This window comes from Microcaecilia unicolor, chromosome 1 (genome assembly GCF_901765095.1).
Source record: "Microcaecilia unicolor chromosome 1, aMicUni1.1, whole genome shotgun sequence".
Classification (NCBI taxonomy): domain Eukaryota; kingdom Metazoa; phylum Chordata; class Amphibia; order Gymnophiona; family Siphonopidae; genus Microcaecilia; species Microcaecilia unicolor.
The window spans coordinates 378,439,675-378,461,956 of NC_044031.1; the positions used below are offsets into that span (position 1 = coordinate 378,439,675).

Consider the following 22,282-nt stretch of genomic DNA (forward strand, 5'->3'; position numbering starts at 1 on the left):
TCTAAGGGGCACATTTTTGAAAGAGAAAAATGTCCAAAAAGTGTCATAAGGCACCATTTGGACAAATTTCTACTCAACATGTCCAAATCGATATTTTCAAAATCTATTTTGCAGATGTTTATCTATGCAGTTCATCTGCAGTGCGTCCAGATCACAAGGGGACATGTTTTGAAGGTGGGATTAGGACGTGCCTAACACTTTTACAGCCATAATGGAACAAAACCAAAATATCTAGGGTGAAAATGTCAATGTTTTAGTCTAGCCCTTTTTTTTCTAACAAATAAGATACAAAAGATGCCCTAAATGACCAGATAACCACTGGAAGGATTCATGGATGACCCCCATTACTCCCCCATTGCTCTCCTGGGATATCTGGGGGACCAGTCTTCTAAAACTGCTGGCCCCTCCTACATCCCAATGGCTGATGTTTGAATGAATTAAAAAAATAAAAAAGATAAAACAAAAATGCAGAAAGACATCTGAATCCCTAACACTCAAATTACAACACCACTGACCTATTGCTCAACTGGAGGACACCAGAGTCACTATAGAGCTAGGAGTAACTCAAGTCATATAAGAAATGACAGAACTCCAAGATTAACCAACTCTTGGTGTATTATCCAGAACTCTTTCTTCTTCATCTATCAAGATAAACTTGTGACCCTAAAATAGTTTTGCTTTGTTATACACAGTCTCAAGATCCAATTCTTCTTAGGTTTGAAAACAAAAGTCACTAAAAATTAGAGGTTCCTGCACTGGTCCCTCTTAGCTGAGTGGGTGTCCTCCAGCTGCATTGCTCTGAGTGGGGGGGGGGGGGGGGGGCAGTGCCATAATATTATGTTTTCAATTGCTATGGACATGCTGGTTCCCTGCAATCCTGCAAAGCTCACCTGCCCTTCACTATTGACAATTTGATAGTGAAACAGCGCCCCTTACTGGCAGGACAGTAGGTGGAGGACTCCTGCTGAGCTTACAGGGAACAGTGCCTACCCACTTAAATCTCTTGTGCAGGATTATCTACTGATATTCAGTTACACTTAATCGGATAGTATCACTGAATATCAGCACTAAGTACAAAATTCAAAGCCGGCAATTTTTTGGGTGGTCTGGTGGCAAAGCTGGCACTTATGTGGTTAAGTGCCAATATTCAGCACTTAACTACATAAATTGACTAGACAAAAAGGATTGCATAAAACACAGTCCTATCTTTGCCCAGTTTAACTTGTGCAGTTAAGTGTTGAATACCACACTTAGGGGCTCGTTTTCAAAACAGAAAACATCCAAAAAAGCGGTTTGTCAGCAGTGCATCAAAATTGGAAGGAAGCGTACCAGCCTCTATGACAGCTGGAAGGTCTCTGCAGTAGCCTAGTGATCAGTGCAGTGCATGGTAGAGAAGGGGACCCAGGTCCATATCCCACTCTAACTGTTACACTTGTGGTGGAAAGAATGAGACATCCAAAACCCATCAAAACTTATCATCTGGAGGGCTCAGAAAAGAAAATCTCACTGAGCACAAAACGTCTAATGGCCACTTTCGAAACAAAAAGTCCTGTTTCAGGTTCAAAAATAGTCGTATGCCACTTGATTTTTGGACGTTTTCAGTAAAACATCCAAAATTGGATTTAGACGTTATATCGAAAATGCCCCTTTTGACCAGATAAGTGAAAGCTAGTCGCACATACCTGGATATTCAATGCCAGTGCTGGACATAGCCTGACATTGAAATCCGGGCCTAACACCGCCATTAGTCAAAAAAAATGCTGACTGCTTCCTGCTGAATATTTAGCCTTTAGTGAAATTTTCCACCTGATATTCAGCCTACGACAGTCTGCAGTTTAAAGTTCTTACTGCCACAAGTTGAATCTAGTGTGGATATTCAATGCCAGGCCATGTCTCGACACAAGAACAGAATATCTGACCCAAACATTATGCAGGTGCCGGCTGATACTGAGTGCCAGTGTTCGCATAGCTAAGCTGCATAACTGCCGGCAACTCTCCGGCTGTCTCCAGACCACCCCTGCACTAACTGGATAATGCTGCGGCAGTCAGAGCTGATATTCAGCATCATTGCCCAGTTAAGTGTTGCTGAATATCGACCACTGGCACACTGATCATGGTTTAATCGAGCAGGAGCCTCCCCTGCCTTCTTAAACCATGCTGAATATCGACCCCTTTGAATAGAAAGTTATACACTCAGCCCTAGTAAATTTTCAGAGTTTACAGTTTATTAAGATTTGTTACACCATTCTAACTGCCACAGCAGGGCAGAGCGGTGTACAGGCTAAAAATACATTTAAAAAATGGAAAAGGAAAAGAACTCCATTAAAATATAGGAAAGATATCCATTCACACAAAGACAGAGAAGACAAAGAGGGAGACTGAGCACACAGAGATTGAAAGAGGATAACAATGCTAAAAAAAAAAATCTCAGAATTCTCAAGAATTGAGGTAAATACTGGCTATGCTAGTTCATCAAAGGCTTGCCTGAAAAGCCAGGCTTTTAAATTGGATTTGAAAGTCTTTAGGGAAGAGTCATTGTGAAGAGAAAGGGGGAGATTATTCCAGGCGTGAGGGGAAAGAAAAAGCACTATATCTGGGGGGTTCCAAGTATGCAAGTTTAGGACTAGGTAGTACTAGGCAGTGATCATTTAAATGCAGAACTCTCAAAGTTAGTAGCATCAGTTTTCTGAATATTGGGCCCATAGTTTATATACAGAATGCCCAAAATTTGGCGCTTCTATGTATAAGAATACTTGCATTCTAAAGTATAATTTATTCTGGCATATTCAGTGGCATAGCAGCCAGCTCTGTGGGTGCTTGAGTACCCCCAATATTGAACAAACTCATTGATTGTGTTCAAAGAGGGATAATTTCTATGGGGTTTAGCACTCCCAATCACCTTGAAAAATAGCTAGTATGGAGCCACTGAATATAGGAATAATTTGAAATGTGTAGATTAGACCTCCTTTCAATTTTTTTTACCAGACATCATGTAGAAAACTGACCTGATATAAGTTTATTGCATAGGTTTCTGAGTGCCTCTGTACCCATCCTTGGATCTTGCCCTCCCCCCCCCCCCCCCCCCCATCTCAGTTTGGCTCTGGATTTAAAATTTAATTATTCGCCTTTTCTATATACAAGCTCAAGAAGGTTACAATTCAGGCACACAAGTTCTTTCCTTGGCCGGGGGCGGGGGCTACAATCTAAGTAATATTCTTGACTGACAATGTGTATTGTTCCTTGTGAGGGAGTGGGTGATATAAGCTTGGGTTTCCTTAAAGACAGTCCTTCACTGAGACGGAGACTGAGCTACCTTAGGGCCCTGTTTACTAAGGTGCGCTAGCGTCTTTAGCATGTGCTAAAAATTAGCTTGCGCTATACACTAGAGACACCTATATATTCCTATGGGTGTCTAGCATTTAGCATGTGTTAATCATTAGCATGCGCAAAAAACACTAGCGAGCCTCTAGAATGGCTTAGTAAACATAATGTAGGGAGAGCTAGCCTGCTGAATCAGGAGGGCAGGGCTCAGGCAGGGCAGAAGTTAAAAGCACTATGGCAAAACATAACAGTGAGGCCCAGAGGGATTGGGTGCTCCAGGAGGGATTCCAAGCCTGGGCAGCAGGAAATGTCAAGAGGTGATTTCTAGCCTATGACTGTAGTGTTAGAAGACGGGTCAAGGTGGGAAGCCTACAGAGTTCATGTGAAGTACTGAAGTGAGCCTGCTAGGAGCAGTCACTGTGGGCCCTATATTCAGACCACGGGAGGGAGACCAGCTAACACCTGCAGACAGCCCAGATATTGAATGCCGGGCTATTTCTGGTGACCGGAATTGAATATCTTGGGTGTAATTTGGCCCATTTAAATTTAACTGGCCAAGCTGATATTCCGCGCTGTCCGGTTAACTTTAAACTGGCCAAATATATATTCCTGTTATTTCAGCAACCTAATTTGGCTGCCAAACTTAGCTAGGGATGCGTTGAATAATAGTAGATAGATCTCCCACTGAATATTTGCAGATAGCTAGTTAAGTGCAATTTAATTGACCAGGAGCGGATCCTGGCAGGTTAAATGGTTTTAAATATCGGGAGGTGTGAGTACAAGTTTGAGTCAATGAAGCTGGGCATACCAGATCTGTGACAATAACAGAGTTTTGGTACTTTTTTGGTATTATAATAAAGACTTTTCTTTTGGTTTAAACACTGTTGCCTGCATCTGCCAAAGGTCCATGCCTGGACTCTAGCCCAAGTTACCACATTTCTTTGTTAGGAAAAGTGGCCATTGCTATTGCATAGATGGTAGAGGGCTATTGTAAAAATCCCAGAAATTATCATCAGTCCTTGGGGATGGTGCCTTTGCTGCTGGTATACTCAAGGAAACCTGAACCAAGTCTTCCGTCTTCCAATTACTTCTTTTTGGCAGTTTTGGCTTCACAACCTCCATCTTGGCTACTGGCCTCTTGACTTTCAGCACTGAATCAGGGTTCGTTTCCCAGGTCCTGGCAAATTTGGGCAGGTTGTCCAGATAATGCTGGAGGATTTTGGCTATGCATGAGCCTTCCATGTGTTTTTCAGCCCACAAACCTTAAAATAAAACAGCTGATATTAAGATGACATAGAAGCTACAAGCGAGAAAGCATAGAATTACTGGGAGTTACTGGATATCTCCTGCTTTTCACAAATTGTGACAGTAGGCAAGGACTGTAGCCCTGCTTTTCTTCAAGACATTAGGGCTGCTAATGTCTGAATGAATTAGGAGATGAGAAAGGTTGTTGAGGGCACCTACATGGCTAGTGTGATCAAATTTTTATGCATGTGACTTGTGACTCCCCCCTCCCCCACAACAAGGAACTACTTTCCACTTAAATCACTCTATAAGATAATAAAAGAGTTTCCAAACTTTGATATCTCTGGCTTAGTGTCTTTTTTGTTTTTTTTTCATTTTCAGTCCTTGTTTCTATTTCTTTCTCCCCCACCCCCATTTCTGCTTCTGGTGGTCTCCTTCTTTTTTCTTTGCTATTTTAGTTCCGTCTCTTCCTTCATTAACTTTCCTTCAGCAGTGGACACTTTTCTGTCCCCCTTTTCAGGCATGTTTTGTATAAAGCGATAATGCCTGTTTTGAAAGAGTGCTTATTGCCAAAGCTGCACATGTGGATAAACTTTCATACAGAGAGAGGTGGGGGGGGGGGGGGGGGGGGGGGGGGGGGGGGGGGAGAAAGAAGCCAGAGGCCTCAGAGGTGACATGCCATCTAAAGAATCAGTGGCTCTGGCATTAGAGTAGCCAAGTGCAGGAAGACAAGACCCCAGCACCTGAAGAAGTCAAGGCTTTTTTTTTTTTTTTACATTTGTACCCCATGCTTTCCCACTCATGGCAGGCTCAATGCAGCTTACATGGGGCAATGGAGGGTTAAGTGACTTGCCCAGAGTCACAAGGAGCTGCCTGTGCCGGGAATCGAACTCAGTTCCTCAGGACCAAAGTCCACCACCCTAACCACTATGCCACTCCTCCACTCAAATGGAGCAGCAAGGTACTACTACTACTACTATTTAGCATTTCTATAGCGCTACAAGGCCTACGCAGCGCTGCACAAACATAGAAGAAAGACAGTCCCTGCTCAAAGAGCTTACAATCTAATAGACAAAAAATAAATAAAGTAAGCAAATCAAATCAATTAATGTGAACGGGAAGGTAGCATGAGCTCAGGTCCTACCACCTGAACAAGTAGCAAGTGGTGAGGAGACCAGGCTTGGCCACCTGAAGAAGCAGTGGCCCAGTGCTAAATGAAGCAGTAGGGTGGTGAAGAGGCCATGCCCCACTACCTAATGAAGTAGCAGCTCTGCAATGAGTGGAGCAACAAGGAGTCCAGGCCCTGCCACCAGAAGAAGCAGATGGCTGAAACTCTTTCCTCCTTCCCAATCGGCAGAGGCCTGAGGATGGATGACCAAAGCCCAAACCAGTTCCCAGGTCCCTCTTGCTGATGTGGCTGGGCTGGGGTGAAGAAGTGGAGGATAGGAAGCCTGGAGCGGGGAATATTTGAGGGAAGGGAGGAAGCAACAAAATGGAAGAGGGAGAGAGGTGAGAGAAAGGGAGGTATGTAGGGTCAGAAAGAAAAGTGGAAGAGAACACTGGGTGGGGAAAAGGAAAGAAGAGGAGAGGAGAGAAAACATGGAGTGATGACACAGGAGACAAAAGGCAAGGGGAGAACAATGATTGGGATGAAAAGAAAGAAAGATTGTGCCATGTACACCCCTTCTCCTGCTTGCACACTCCAGAAAACACTCCCCATCTACCTGCACGCACTCCACACTACATACCTACCACCCAGTGTTATACTGCAATGTCAGAGGACTTCAAAGTTTGAAGTTCAAACCAATCAGGTTTTTATGATTTGCAAACAGCAGAGGAAATGCATGCCAATAAATCTCACAAATATTCATTACACCTTCCCTATATATATGAGTACAATATTTCCAATCTAGTTACTAATACCAATAACTCCCCACAAAAGTAACTACATACTTTCTTTTCGATACAGCTTTATTAACTTTTCAAACAATAATGATTTCATCACTTCAAGGGAGAGAGTGAGATTATATTTTAATTAGGGGAAAGGATGTGTGTTAGTGAGAATGTGTATGCTCAATTGAGGTACTATTGGCAAGGGGAAACTGTATTTAATAAATAAAGGATTTGATAAAAACTGAAAAGTTAATAAAGCTGTGTAGAAAAGAAAGTGTGTAGTTACTTTTGTTGGGAGGACAAATATTCATTAGGGATATCCTGATAACATGACTGGGCTGCAGTCCTCTGGCACTGCAGTTTGATACCTCTCTTTTCTATCAAATCCTGCAAGCACACCTCACATACACATATCCTTATACCCAGCTCCATATGATCCACATCATCCTCCCTGACCCCCGACCCACCACTGACTGACCTGCACATCTCCACACACACATCTACATTCTTTCTAAAGACACAGATACATGTACCTGACTAGACATACATACCTCATATATGCCATCTCCTACCTCACACAGCCCCCAACCTACACACTTCCTGCTACCCTCATGAGGCAGACTTCACTACAAGCATCCTGAGTCACTCACACAAACAAGACAGTCTTACATTGTTAGGGTACATTTTCCAAGTTGTTCCATTGTTCTTCTCTCCATATCTGTTCCCCCCTCACCATTCCTCCTCCCTATTCTACTACCAATGTAAGACAGTGCTGTAGTGAGGCTATACCTGGGGTATGGAGGTCAGTAGTATGTATCAGCATCTTGAACAATCATGGCTAGTGGACTTGAGAAGATATTAAACAACAAAGGTGATATTAATATGTTATTTTTTACACTGTTTCATGGTAGTCCTATTATTAGGTTTTAATTTACTGTTTCCAAGTTTACTTCATTTATTGTATTTATGTTTATATTTGGTCATTTTGCTATTGCTATGCTGTTAACAAAACTGTAAGTTTTATGTTAAACTGTACCTATTGTACACTGCCTTGGGTGAATCTCTTCATAAAGGTGGTTAATAAATCTCAATAAATAAATAATAAATAAATAAGTGCCACTTATTTATCTGAGGGATGCTGGGGGGGGGGGTTAGGGGGTTGGAGACCCTCTTGATCTCCAGCGCCCCCCCAAGCCTGTGTCGGGGGGATCGGGGGACTGGAGGTCCACTAGACCTCCAGCCCCCTGTCGCTAGGGGGGGGGGTCGAGTTGGGGTTCCTGCGGGGGGCTGCTGCATTGGGGAGATAGGGGGCCTGCAAGCATGTAAATGCATGCTGGATAGGGCTCACCATTCTTCCCCAATGGTCTGCAAACCCTAACGCCAGCTCTGAGCCAATCTTTGGCACGCTGGTCACTGATCATTGGAGATGAACAGGTTTAGCATGCATTTGCATGCTACTTGCGCTATGAGCCCTGTTTTGCATGCATTTGCATGCTAGTTGTGTTCAGAGCTCACAAGCACATTGTTTCATGCGCTCTGGGTCTCTGATCATGGGGCGGTAGCAAACGCAGGCACTAGTATGGCGCTGACAGCCTCTAGCACCTGCATTTGCTTCTGATCATCGGCAACATCAGTTCCCAACACTCAGGCTCTTCATTTCCTCTTCACGCACATATGCATACACACAAACAACCTCTCTCTTCTTTGTGTCTCCCCCCACCCCACCTCACTATAGATTCCTATCCCCAAGTGACGTAGCCAGAACAATTATTTTGGATGGGCCCAGAGCTAACTTAGATGGGCCCTTTCACAGCACAGCACTCCACAGCCCCGCCCCCCCCCCCCCCGGAGATATTAAATAATTATAGATTTTTTCACCTACCCCACATCAACATCTCTCCTCCTCTGCGGCGTCCCGTCATCTGCCCCCCCCCCCCCCATTGCTGAACCCCATCCCTCTCTGGTGTACCTTACAGGCCTCCCCAGCACCTGCAGTGATTCAATTATTGCTGCTTGCACCAGCCCTGCAGGCTCCCATCAGCCGGGTCCCACCAGACAGGAAATGATGAAAGCGAGTGTGGGACCCAGCCGATGAAAGCCTGCAGGGCTGGCGCAGGCAGCAATAATTGAATCACTGCAGGTGCTGGGGAGGCCTGTAAGGTACATCAGGGACGGATGGGGTTCAGTGATGGGTGGGCAGATGCTGGGATGCTGTGGAGGACGAGGAGAGATGATGATGTGGGGTGCCGCAGCTGGGTGGGCCTGAGCCAAGAATGGGTGGGCCTGTGCCCATGCAGGCCCACCTGTAGCTGCGCCACTCCTATCCCCTGTTGCCATCACTGAATGAGCAAGAGAACATATTCTACCTCTTCTCACCTCTGACTGGTTTAGCTAGCAGAATGAGCCAATTGTAAAAGTCTAATAGTTCTGTTTCTGTGCCCCGCCACAATAAAAAAATGTCACCCATTTACTTAGATTTTGCTCACACCTTTTTCAGTAGTAGCTGAAGGTGACTTACATTCAGGTACTCTGGATATTTCTCTGTCCCAGGAGGGCTCACAATCTAAGTTTGTACCTGAGGCAATGGAGGGTTAAGTGACTTGCCCAAGTTCACAAGGACAGCAGGATTTGAACCAGCCACCTCTGGATTGCAAAACCAGTGCTTTAACCACTAGGCCACTCCTCCACCAGAAGGTCTTATGTTGAAACTGTGACTCGTTATGACTTTGTCCGGGCAAACTTATTTATGAAAGAGTTTGAAAAAAAGTGGATCAACGAGTCACATCTCCAACATAAGATCCTCCTGTGGAGGAGGTTTATAGATGACATTTTTTTTATTGTGGCGGGGCACAGAAACAGAACTATTAGGCTTTTACGAGTGGCTGAATACCTGCCATTCAAGCATACAATTTACAATGTCATCGTCTAACACATAAATACATTTTCTTGATGTAAATATCCAGCTGAAGGATTGCACGTTCATTACCAAAGTATTCGTCAAACCAACAGACAGAAACACCATCTTAGAGTATGGAAGTGGCCAATGCGTGGATGAGACGATGGTGCAGGGAGGAGAGCTTTAGATTTGTTAGGAACTGGGCAACATTCTGGGGAAGGGGGAGCCTATTCCGAAAGGATGGGCTCCATCTTAACCAGAGTGGGACCAGGCTGCTGGCATCGGCGTTTAAGAAGGAGATAGAGCAGCTTTTAAACTAGAAATGGGGGGAAGGCCGACAGTCGCTCAAAAGAGCATGGTTCGGGATAAGGTATCTTTCAAAGATATCACCATGACAGGGAAGATAGAGTATCCTGATAGTGAGGTTGCAAAAGAGATTGTAGTAGATCGGGTATCTTTAAATAACAATAAAAATCAGACAAAAGATTGCCAATTAATACTGTCAAGTACTAAGCATGATGTACTTAGGAACAACAAACATAGTTTGAAATGTCTATATGCGAATGCCAGGAGCCTAAGAAATAAGATGGGGGAGTTGGAATATATTGCACTAAATGAAAAATTAGATATAATAGGCATCTCTGAGACCTGGTGGAAGGAGGATAACCAGTGGGACACTGTCATACCGGGGTACAAATTATATCGTAGTGATAGGGTGAATCGGATTGGTGGAGGGGTAGCATTGTATATTAACGAGAGCCTTGAATCAAATAGATTGAAAATTCTGCAGGAAACAAAACACTCCTTGGAATCACTGTGGATTGAAATCCCATGTGCAAAGGGGAAAAGGATAGTGATAGGAGTGTACTACCGTCCGCCTGGCCAGGACGAACAGACGGATGCGGAAATGTTAAAGGAAATCAGGGACGCAAACAAACTGGGCAACACAATAATAATGGGGGATTTCAATTACCCGCATATAGACTGGGTTAATGTAACATCTGTACACGCAAGGGACATAAGATTTCTTGATGAAATCAAGGACAGCTTCATGGAACAGCTAGTTCAGGAGCCGACAAGAGAAGGAAAAATACTAGACTTAGTCCTTAGTGGTGCTCATGATCTAGTGCAGGGGGTAACGATACGAGGGCCGCTTGATAACAGTGATCATAATATGATCGGTTTTGATATTGGCATTGAAGGAAGTGAAACTAGGAAATCAAGTACGCTAGCGTTTAACTATAGAAAAGGTGATTACGACAAAATGAGAAAAAGGTGAAAAAAAGACTGAAAGGAGCAGCTCGCAGAGTAAAAAACTTGCATCAGGCTTGGATGCTGTTTAAAAACACCATCCTGGAGGTTCAGGACAAATATATTCCACGTATTAGAAAAAAGGGAAAAAAGACTAAACGTCAGCCGGCGTGGCTAAACAGTAAGATAAAGGAAATCATTAGAGCCAAAAAACAATCCTTCAGAAAGTGGAGAAGAGAACCAACTGAAAGTAACAGGATAGATCATAAGGAATGCCAAGCCAAATGCAAAGCGGAGATAAGGAGGGCAAAAAAGGACTTTGAGAAGAAATTAGCGTTGGAAGCAAAATACATAGTAAAAATTTTTTTAGATACATTAAAAGCAGGAAACCGGCCAAAGAGTCGGTTGGGCCCGCTGGACGAAAATGGTGTTAAAGGGGCGATCAAGGAGGACAAAGCCGTAGCGGAGAAATTAAATGAATTCTTTGCTTCGGTCTTCACCGAGGAGGATTTGGGGGGGACACCGGTGCCGGAAAGAATATTTGAAGCGGGGGAGTCGGAGAAACTAAACAAATTCTCTGTAACCTTGGAGGATGTAATGGGTCAGTTCAGCAAGCTGAAGAGTAGTAAATCACCGGGACCTGATGGTATTCATCCCAGAGTATTAATAGAACTAAAAAATGAACTTGCGGAGCTACTGTTAGAAATATGCAATCTGTCCCTAAAATCGAGTGTAGTACCGGAAGACTGGAGGGTAGCCAATGTTACTCCGATTTTTAAGAAGGGTTCCAGAGGAGATCCGGAAATTATAGACCGGTGAGTCTGACGTCGGTGCCGGGCAAGATGGTGGAGGCTATTATTAAGAATAAAATTGCAGAGCATATACAAAAACATGGACTGATGAGACAAAGTCAGCACGGATTTAGTGAAGGGAAGTCTTGCCTCACCAATCTAATGCATTTTTTTGAGGGGGGTAAGCAAACATGTGGACAATGGGGAGCCGGTTGATATTGTATATCTGGATTTTCAGAAGGCGTTTGACAAAGTGCCGCACGAAAGACTCCTGAAGAAATTGCAGAGTCATGGAATCGGAGGTAGGGTATTATTATGGATTAAGAACTGGTTGAAAGATAGGAAGCAGAGAGTAGGATTGCGTGGCCAGTATTCTCAGTGGAGGAGGGTAGTTAGTGGGGTCCCGCAGGGGTCTGTGCTGGGTCCGTTGCTTTTTAATGTATTTATAAATGACCTAGAGATGGGAATAACTAGTGAGGTAATTAAATTCGCCGATGACACAAAATTATTCAGGGTCGTCAAGTCGCAGGAGGAATGTGAACGATTACAGGAGGACCTTGCGAGACTGGGAGAATGGGCGTGCAAGTGGCAGATGAAGTTCAATGTTGACAAGTGCAAAGTAATGCATGTGGGTAATAGGAACCCGAATTATAGCTACGTCTTGCAAGGTTCCGCGTTAGGAGTTACGGATCAAGAAAGGGATCTGGGTGTCGTCGTCGATGATATGCTGAAACCTTCTGCTCAGTGTGCTGCTGCGGCTAGGAAAGCGAATAGAATGTTGGGTGTTATTAGGAAGGGTATGGAGTCCAGGTGTGCGGATGTTATAATGCCGTTGTATCGCTCCATGGTGCGACCGCACCTGGAGTATTGTGTTCAGTACTGGTCTCCGTATCTCAAAAAAGATATAGTAGAATTGGAAAAGGTACAGCGAAGGGCGACGAAAATGATAGTGGGGATGGGACGACTTTCCTACGAAGAGAGGCTGGGAAGGCTAGGGCTTTTCAGCTTGGAGAAGAGACGGCTGAGGGGAGATATGATAGAAGTGTATAAAATAATGAGTGGAATGGATCGGGTGGATGTGAAGCGACTGTTCACGCTATCCAAAAATAATAGGACTAGAGGGCATGAGTTGAAGCTACAGTGTGGTAAATTTAAAACGAATCGGAGAAAATTTTTCTTCACCCAACGTGTAATTAGACTCTGGAATTCGTTGCCGGAGAACGTGGTACGGGCGGTTAGCTTGACGGAGTTTAAAAAGGGGTTAGATAGATTCCTAAAGGACAAGTCCATAGACCGCTATTAAATGGACTTGGAAAAATTCCGCATTTTTAGGTATAACTTGTCTGGAATGTTTTTACGTTTGGGGAGCGTGCCAGGTGCCCTTGACCTGGATTGGCCACTGTCGGTGACAGGATGCTGGGCTAGATGGACCTTTGGTCTTTCCCAGTATGGCACTACTTATGTACTTAATTGAGATCATTGCGGAAGATCATTCCCTTCTCGCAGATGTTGAGGTTTAGACGCATATGTACTCAAGACGAAGACTTTAAAACACAGGCGCAGGTATTTCTACAGAACCTACAGGATCGGCACTATCCTCAAAAAGTCTTGAAGCAAGCATACCTCAGAGCTAGATATCCTAATAGAGACCTTTTTCTACAGGACAAGTGACAAACTACATCTGATGATGACCTGATGGTGTTTGTTACGCGGTTTGCACTGGAAGGAGAGGCAACAGCTAGGATTATTCACCGTCATTAGGACATTATGAAGACACATCCAGTATTTATAAATACGGATTTGAGATTGGCAAACTCTCGTTCGAAAAATTTGAAAGAGGTATTGAGCCCGGCGGGTATGCCCCAGAATATACAGTTGAATGAGAGTCTATCGCCTGGTCACTTTAAATGTAACAGAACTAACTGTACTACATGCACTATTATGTTGCAGACTAAGCTCACCAATCATTTGGACAAAAAAACATACAAATTGCGACAGCACACTACCTGTCAATCACAGAATGTCATTTATGTACTGATATGTCCATGTGACAAAGTGTATGTGGGTAAGACAAGTACATAAGTACATAAGTATTGCCATACTAGGAAAGACCAAAGGTCCATCAAGCCCAGCATCTTGTTTCCAACAGTGGCCAATCCAGGTCACAAATACCTAGCAAGATCCCAAAAAAGTACAAAACATTTTATACTGCTTATCCCAGAAATGGTGGATTTTCTCCATTTAATAATGGTCTATTGTCTTTTCCTTTAGGAAGCCGTCCAAACCTTTTTAAAACTCCGCTAAGCTAACCACCTTTACCACATTCTCTGGCAACGAATTCCAGAGTTTAATTACACGCTGAGTGAAGAAAATTTTCTCTGATTCGTTTTCAATTTTCTACATTGTAGCTTCATTACATGCACCCTAGTCCTAGTATTTTTGGAAAGAGTAAACAGACGCTTCACATCTACCCGTTCAACTCCGCTCATTATTTTATAGACCTCTATCATATCTCCCCTCAGCCGTCTTTTCTCCAAGCTGAAGAGCCCTAGCCACTTTAGCCTTTCCTCATAGGGAAGTCATCCCACCCCCTTTATCATGTTCATCGCCATTCTCTGCACCTTTTCTAATTTCACTATATCTTTTTTGAGATGCGGCGACCAGAATTGAACACAATATTCGAAGTGCAGTCGCACGATAGAGCGATACAAAGACATTATAACATCATTTTTGTTTTCCATTCCTTTCCTAATCATACCTAACATTCTATTTGCTTTCTTAGCTGCAGCAGCACACTGAGCAGAAGGTTTCAACGTATCATCAACGACGACACCTAGATCCCTTTCTTGGTCCGTGACTCCTAACGTGGAACCTTGCATGGCGTAGCTATAATTCGGGTTCCTCTTTCCCACATGCATCACTTTACACTTGCTCACATTAAATGTCATCTGCCATTTAGACGCCCAGTCTCCCAGTCTCGTAAGGTCCTCTTGTAATTTTTCACAATCCTCCTGCGATTTAACGACTTTGAATAACTTTCTGTCATCAGCAAATTTAATTACCTCACTAGTTACTCCCACCTCTAGGTCATTTATAAATACGTTAAAAAGCAGCAGTCCCAGCACAGAACCCTGGGGAACCCCACTAACTACCCTTCTCCATTGAGAATACTGACCATTTAACCCTACTCTCTGTTTTCTATCTTTTAACCACTTTTTAATCCACAATAGAACACTACCTCCTATCCCATGACTCTCCAATTTCCTCTGGAGTCTTTCATGAGGTACTTTGTCAAACGCCTTCTGAAAATCCAGATACACAATATCAACCTTTATCCACATGTTTGTTTACCCCTTCAAAGAAATGTAGTAGATTGGTGAGGCAAGATTTCCCTTCACTAAATCCATGTTGACTTTGTCTCATTAAACCATGCTTTTGAATATGCTCTGTAATTTTGTTCTTAATAATAGTCTCTACCATTTTGCCCGGCACCGACATCAGACTATAATTTCCTGGATCTCCTCTGGAACCCTTTTTAAAAATCGGTGTTACATTGGCCACCTTCCAATCTTCCGGTACAATGCTCGACTTTAAGGATAAATTACATATTACTAACAATAGCTCTGCAAGCTCATTTTTCAGTTCTATCAGTACTCTGGGGTGAATACCATCCGGTCCAGATTTGCTACTCTTCAGTTTGTAGAACTACCCCATTACATCCTCCAGGTTTACAGAGAATTCATTAAGTTTCTTTGACTCGTCAGCTTGGAATACCATTTCTGGCACCGGTATCCCACCCAAATCTTCCTCGGTGAAGACAGAAGCAAAGAATTAATTTAATCTCTCAGTTATGGCTTTGTCTTCCCCGATCACCCTTTTTACTCCTTGGTCATCTAGCGGTCCAACCGATTCTTTTGCTGGTTTCCTGCTTTTAATATACCTAAAAAAAAATTTACTATATGTTTTTGCCTCCAATGCAATCTTTTTTCGAACTCCCTCTTAGCGTTCCTTATCAGCGCTTTGCATTTGACTTGACATTCCTTATGCTGTTTCTTATTATTTTCAGTCGGTTCCTTCTTCCATTTTCTAAAGGATTTTCTTTTAGCTCTAATAGCTTCCTTCACCTCACTTTTTAATTATGCCGGCTGTCATTTGGTCTTCCATCCTCCTTTTTAATACGCGGAATATATTTGGCTTGGGCTTCCAAGATGGTGTTTTTGAACAGCATCCATGCCTGATGTAAATTTTTGACCCTTGCAGTCGCTCCTCTAATTTTTTTTTCCACCGTTCTTCTCATTTTATCATAGTCTCCTTTTTTAAACTTAAATGCTAAAGTATTTTATGTATACTTACTTCAAAGCTAATATCAAATCCGATCATAATATGATCACTGTTATCAAGCGGCCCCAGCACCATTACCTCCCGCACCAGATCATGCGCTCCACTAAGGACTAGGTCTAGAATTTTTCTCTCTCTCTCGTCGTCTCCTGTACCAGCTGCTCCATAAAGCAGTCCTTGATTTCATCAAGGAATTTTACCTCCCTAGCGTGCCCCGATGTTACATTTACCCAGACAATATCTGGGTAATTGAAATCACCCATTATTATTGTATTGCCCAGTTTGTTTGCGTCCCTAATTTCGTTTAATATTTCTGCATCCGTCTGTTCATCCTGGCCAGGCGGGCGGTAGTACACTCCTATATTTATTCTTTTCCCCTTTACACATGGAATTTCAATCCACAATGATTCCAAGAAGTGTTTTGTTTCCTGCAGAATTTTCAATCTATTTGATTCAAGGCTCTCGTTAATATACAATGCTACCCCTCCACCAATTTGATTCACTCTATCACTACGATATAATTTATACCCCAGTATCACAGTGTCCCACTGGTTATCCTCCTTCTACCAGGTCTCAGAGATGCCTATTATATCTAATTTTTCATTTAGTGCAATATATTCTAACTCTCCCATCTTATTTCTCAGGCTCCTGGCAATCGCATATAGACATTTCAAAGTATGTTTGTTGTTCCTATTTACATGATGCTTAGTACTTGAGAGTATTAATTTGCAACCTCACTATCAGGTTACCCTATCTTCCCTGTTTTGGTGATATCTTTGAAAGATACCTTATCACGAACCATGCGCTTTTGAGTGACTGTCGGCCTTCCCCCCTTTTCTAGTTTAAAAGCTGCTCCATCTCCTTTTTAAGTGCCGATACCAGCAGCCTGGTCCCACCCTGGTTAAGGTGCAGCCCATCCTTTCGGAATAGGCTCCCCCTTCCCCAGAATGTTGCCCAGTTCCTAACAAATCTAAAACCCTCCTCCCTGCACCATCATCTCATCCATGCATTGAGACTCTGGAGCTCTGCCTGTCTCTTGGGCCCTGCGCGTGGAACGGGTAGCATTTTAGAAAATGCTACCCTAGAGGATCTGGATTTGAGCTTTCTATCTAAGAGCCTAAATTTGCCTTCCAGAACCTCTCTCCCACATTTTCCTATGTCATTGGTACCCACATGTACCAAGATAACCAGCTCCTCCCAAGCACTATCTAAAATCCTATCTAGGTGACGCGAGAGGTCTGCCACCTTCACACCAGACAGGCAAGTCACCAGGCGATCCTCACATTCACCAGCCACCCAGCTATCTACATGCCTAATGATCGAATCACCAAGTACAACAGCTGTCCTAAGCTTTCCCTCCCGGTCAGCACTTGGAGACATATCCTTGGTGTGAGAGGATAGTACATCCCCTGGTGGGCAGGTCCTGACTACAGGAGTACTTCCTACTTCACCAGGATGATGCTCTCCTTCTAGGAGACCTCCCTCCTCCACGGTAGCACAGGGGCTACCAGACTGGAGGTGGGACTTCTCTACAACATCCCTGTAGGTCTCCTCTATGTACCTCTCTGTCTCCCTCAGCTCTACCATGTCTGCTACTCTAGCCTCAAGAGAATGGACACATTCTCTGAGAGCTAGGAGCTCTTTGGATCGGGCACACACATATGACATCTCACCAACTGGGAGATAATCATACATGTGACACGCAAAAGACTGGATAGCACCCCTCTTGCTGCTGGACTGCTGACTCCATCTTAGTGTTTTTAGGTTTTTCAATAATTTAAAACTTGCTACAGTATTACGGATAATAGCCTAATATAAAAGTGTCTTTTAGTTTATATAGTATATTGTATGATTTATTTAGTGTTTCCTTCTTAGATGGTAATGAAATGTACTTAAAACTCTGTAGGAGCACTCACTGCTTGTTACCTTAATTACAATAACTAACTATAAATGAAGAGTTGTCCTAGGGGTGGATGGGAAGACTAAACTAGATCCTGTAGTGCCTGCTAGATTCTATCTGTTAATGCTGTGGTACAAAGTTTTTAAAACTAAGTGGAAAAGACTATGGAGATTAGTTGATAAAAATTGCTTTTTATATTTTTATTTTGCCTAACACTAACCTACAATTCCTCCTTTAAACCCCAATCTTTAAGTTCCCAAAGCACAAAGCAAAATAGCGTTCACTTACCAGAGAAATGTCCTCTTCTCTCGGAACTTCTCAGAAAGAAAGTTCAGTGGGATCTTTCCTCTTTATATAGTTTTGAATCTAAGGGCCTTTTTTAACAGGCTCTTTGAAGCTGACTCAGCAACCTATGCAAGTATTCTTACCCACACCTTAATTAACACTTAATTGAGGTCGCTGGATGAGCTATCTCTCCAGCAGCCAAGGAACAGAAAATAACTGCCTTTTAGAACCAGAGTTTTTGGCTGTTTAGTTTCTACCTCTAGAAAAGGTATGGGAAAGTGTTTGCACACTATGACAGCTAGTTAATGATGCTTGCTTTTCTCTCTCTCTCTTTTTTATTTCCCCCTTAATATTAAACTAGGTCCTGCTTGCTTTTCCCTCCCCCCCCCCCCCCCCTCTCTCTCTCTCTCTTTTCATTCCAACAATACTAAACTAGATCCTGCAGTGCCTGCTAGATTCTATCTGTTAATGCTGTGGTACAAAGTTTTTAAAACTAAGTGGAAAAGACTATTGAGATTAGTTGATAAAATGTGCTTTTTTATATTTTTATTTTGCCTAACACTAACCTAACACTAACCTCCTTTAAACCCCAATCTTTAAGTTTCCAAAGCACAAAGCAAAATAGTGTTCACTTACCAGAGAAATGTCCTCTTCTCTCGGAACTTCTCAGAAAGAGAAGGTACAGGGGAAAAGGAATGCCAGATTTTATGCAGTTTCCTCATGAGTCTTTAATACCCACCTCTAAACCTTTATTTCTTCTCTACTTTACCATTAAGCTAGTTAATTGCTGTTTAGTAAAATTTTTGAAGTTACATTAGGGGTGTTGAGTTGATGTGATGTGTGTTTTTGTGGATCCAATATTTTCTTTTCTTTTCTTTTTTGCTTTGTTCCCTGCCCCCCAACCCCCTTGGCAGTGCTAAATTTTGTAATTGTTTGAAAAATATTGTATTTTATGTGATTTGTAATTGTACCTCTTGTGATCAAATCAGGTCTTGTATACCGCTAAAATCTCCTCACTAGGGTTCAGTGCAATTTACATAATAGGTGTAACAGAGCAGAGACTGTTAGTATGAACGCATGCAACCACGGAGTCTTACAGTAAAGTCAAATGAATAATAAGACGAGACAGGCATTGTATTGAATGTTATGAAACAGACTTGGGGAATAGGAAGGTTTTTAACCTCTTCCGGAAGCTAAGGTAGATAGTATCTGTTCTGATGGAAATAGGTAGCGAGTTCCATATTGTTACTCCAATAGAGATTTGAATATCTTCTGATATCGGATTGCCTTATGAAATGGTGTTAGTAGTGTAAGTTGTTCTTTTAGTCTGTTGAACTGGGCTAAACCTAGTGAAGCCACTTTAGTTAGCAGTTCTGATATAAAACCCTACAAGATTTGAAAAACTATTGACACTTGATGCCAAGAAATAAGACATTGCAGTAATCCAGGTGTGGTAGGATTAGCATTTGTACCAGCAGCGCAAAGATGTTTTGATCAATGAGAGATCTGATTAGACGAAACTGCCTCATTTTGAATAGAGATTTCTTCCACAGCTGGCTAATATGTGAGGAGAACGTGAGTGAGGAGTCAAGCATGACCCCTAATACTTTGGTTTCTGACTCTACTGCAAAGTTTTGATTATTGGACAATGTTACTGAAGCTGGTACCACAGCTCCCTGATTCCGGAACCTTAGAATCTTGGTTTCCTGCTCATTCAGTTTTAGTTTGTTGATCAGGGCCCAAGTATTGATAGCATTCATGCGGCTGTTACTGACAGAGTTGGGTCTTTATTTGTGGATGTAACTGGTAGGAGAAGTAGGATGACATCAGCGTATGATAATAGAGGTTTTTTGAGCCTCAGATGTATTATGCGAAGGGACAACATTAAGTAAATGAATAGGATGGGTGAGAGTGAGAAACCCTGAGGAACTCCACAGTTAGGCGACCAGTAATCGGAGAGTTGATTATTTTGTTTAACAGAATAGCTTCGGTTTGAGAAGAATTCGCTGAACCATTTGAGAATAGTACCAGTTATTCCTATCTGATCCAGGCATTCCAGAAGCAGTGTATGATCCACCACATCAAACGCCGCAGAGATGTTGAATTAGAGCAGTATTACTTGCAGGTTTATTTTCAAAAGAGAAGGGCGCCCATTTTTCGACACAAATCGGGAGATGGGCGTCCTTCTCCCAGGGTCGCCCAAATCGGCATAATTGAAAGCTGATTTTGGGTGTCCTCAACTGCTTTCCGTCTCTGGGACGACCAGAGTTCACAGGGGTGTGTCGGAAGCATAGCGAAGGTGGGACTGGGGCATGCTTAACACATGGGCGTCCCCGGCTGATAATGGGAGAAAAAGGGCGTCCCTGACGAACATTTGGCCGACTTTACTTGGTCCTTTTTTTTTTTATGACCAAGCCACAAAAATGTGCTCTAAATGATCAGATGACCACCGGAGGGAATCGGGAATGACCTCCCCTTACTCTCCCAGTGGTCACTAATCCCCTCCCACCCTCAAAAAAAAATTAAATATTTTTCCAGCCTCTATGCTATCCTCAAATATCATACCCAGCTCCATGACAGCAGTATGCAGGTACATGGAACAGTTTTAGTGGGTACTACAGTGCACTTCAGGCAGGCAGGCCCATCCCCCCCCTACCTGTTATACTTGTGGTGGTAAATGTGAGCCCTCCAAAACCCACCACAAACCCACTGTACCCACATCTAGGTGCCCCCCTTCATTCCTAAGGGCTATGGTAGTGGTGTACAGTTGTGGGTAGTGGGCTTTGAGGGGCTCAGCACACAAGGTAAGGGAGCTATGCACCTGGGAGCTTTTTCTGAAGTCCACTGAAGTGCCCCCTAGGGTGCCCGATTGGTGTCCTGGCATGGCAGGGAGACTAGTGCACTACAAATGCTGGCTCTTCCCACGACCAAATGGCTTGGATTTGGTCATTTCTGAGATGAGTGTCCTCGGTTTCCATTATCACCGAAAATTGGGGATGACCATCTCTAGGGACGACCATCTCTAAGGTCGACCTAAATGTTGAGATTTGGGCATCCCTGACCATATTATGGAAACAAAAGATGGCCGCCCATCTTGTTTCGATAATATGGGTTTCCCCGCCCCTTCACGGGGACGTCCTGTGAGGACATCCTGAGGAAAGCTTGTGTGCCCCGTTCGATTATGCCCCTCTTGGTGTCAGGTTCCCAGGTTCAAAACACGCAGGCATGGACTCTGGAGTAATCGTGAGCCCTTGGGCTGCTGACGAGGAGAGGCAGCAGCAGGCAAAACCCACCAACCAACACTGGGCTAGAACGCACCGGACTGGTACGCACTGAACTGGAACACACTGGACTGGAACGCACTGGACTGGAACGCACTGGACTGGTACACACTGGACCGGAACACACAGGACTAGACCTAGGCTTCACCTACACTTAGCTGCCATTCACCGGGGATTGAGCCCCCGGGTGCAGGCAGCCAGCAGGGCTTGGAGGAAAACTGATACTGGAACTAGCAGACTGGAACATCAGGAATCAGGATTCAGAAGTGCCCACAGGCACCTAGACAAAAGCAAGGCAGACAGGGGTTCAGGGTACTCAGACAGGAGGGAAAGGAAGCCAAAAGCAGACAGGATTCAGAAGTGCCACCAGGCACCCAGACAAGAGCAAGGCAGAAGTGCTAACTGCACCAGGAATACAGGGTTCTCAGACAGGAGGGAAAGGGAGCCAAAAGCAGACAGGATTCAGAAGTGCCACCAGGCACCCAGACAAGAGCAAGGCAGATGTGCTAACTGCACCAGGAATACAGGGTTCTCAGACAGGAGGGAAAAGGAGCCAACAGGACTGGAATCAGGATATGATTCAAGGCAAGCAAGACAAGGCATAAGTGCTAACAGCACCAAACACTAACCTGGACCTTTGGCGTTTGCAAAGGCCCTGAATGGAAGAACACCACTTCCTTATCAAGGGCCTGACTGATGATGTCACAGCTACGGGACTCAGGCAGAAAGCATACTGAAGCACAGAGAGGCTCAACACACACAGGTGCAGTATAGTGGAGTAATTAGAGCCACGCTGGAAGCAGCCAGCACACAGAGACAGAGGCAGAGCTAACTCAGGCAACACACAGGTGCAATATAGTGAAGCAATTAGAACCATGCTGGGAGCAGCCAGCACACAAAGACAGAGATAGAGCTAACTCAGGAAGGACAGACAGAAGCCAGCTAAGAAGCTGACCACCAGAAATAAGGTAAGTTTGAGAGGGGTCACGACCACAATCGTAACACTTGGTCTCCTTTACATAGACGTTGTGTGACATATGTAGTTAGGACTAGCAGCAAATTTTCCATTCTGTGTGCAGGT

General features: G+C 43.7%; 1 protein-coding gene across 1 annotated transcript in view; it reads right to left on the reverse strand.

The window, feature by feature from the left end:
- Positions 1–4,032: 4,032 nt before the first annotated feature.
- TEX33 (testis expressed 33) overlaps positions 4,033–22,282 on the reverse strand; it is a 140,533-nt gene continuing 122,283 nt past the window's right edge. The window contains exon 7 of the mRNA XM_030190069.1: positions 4,033–4,583. Within this exon, the coding sequence (XP_030045929.1) occupies positions 4,285–4,583 (299 nt within the window). The 3' untranslated portion in view covers positions 4,033–4,284. The remainder of the gene's footprint in view (positions 4,584–22,282) is intronic.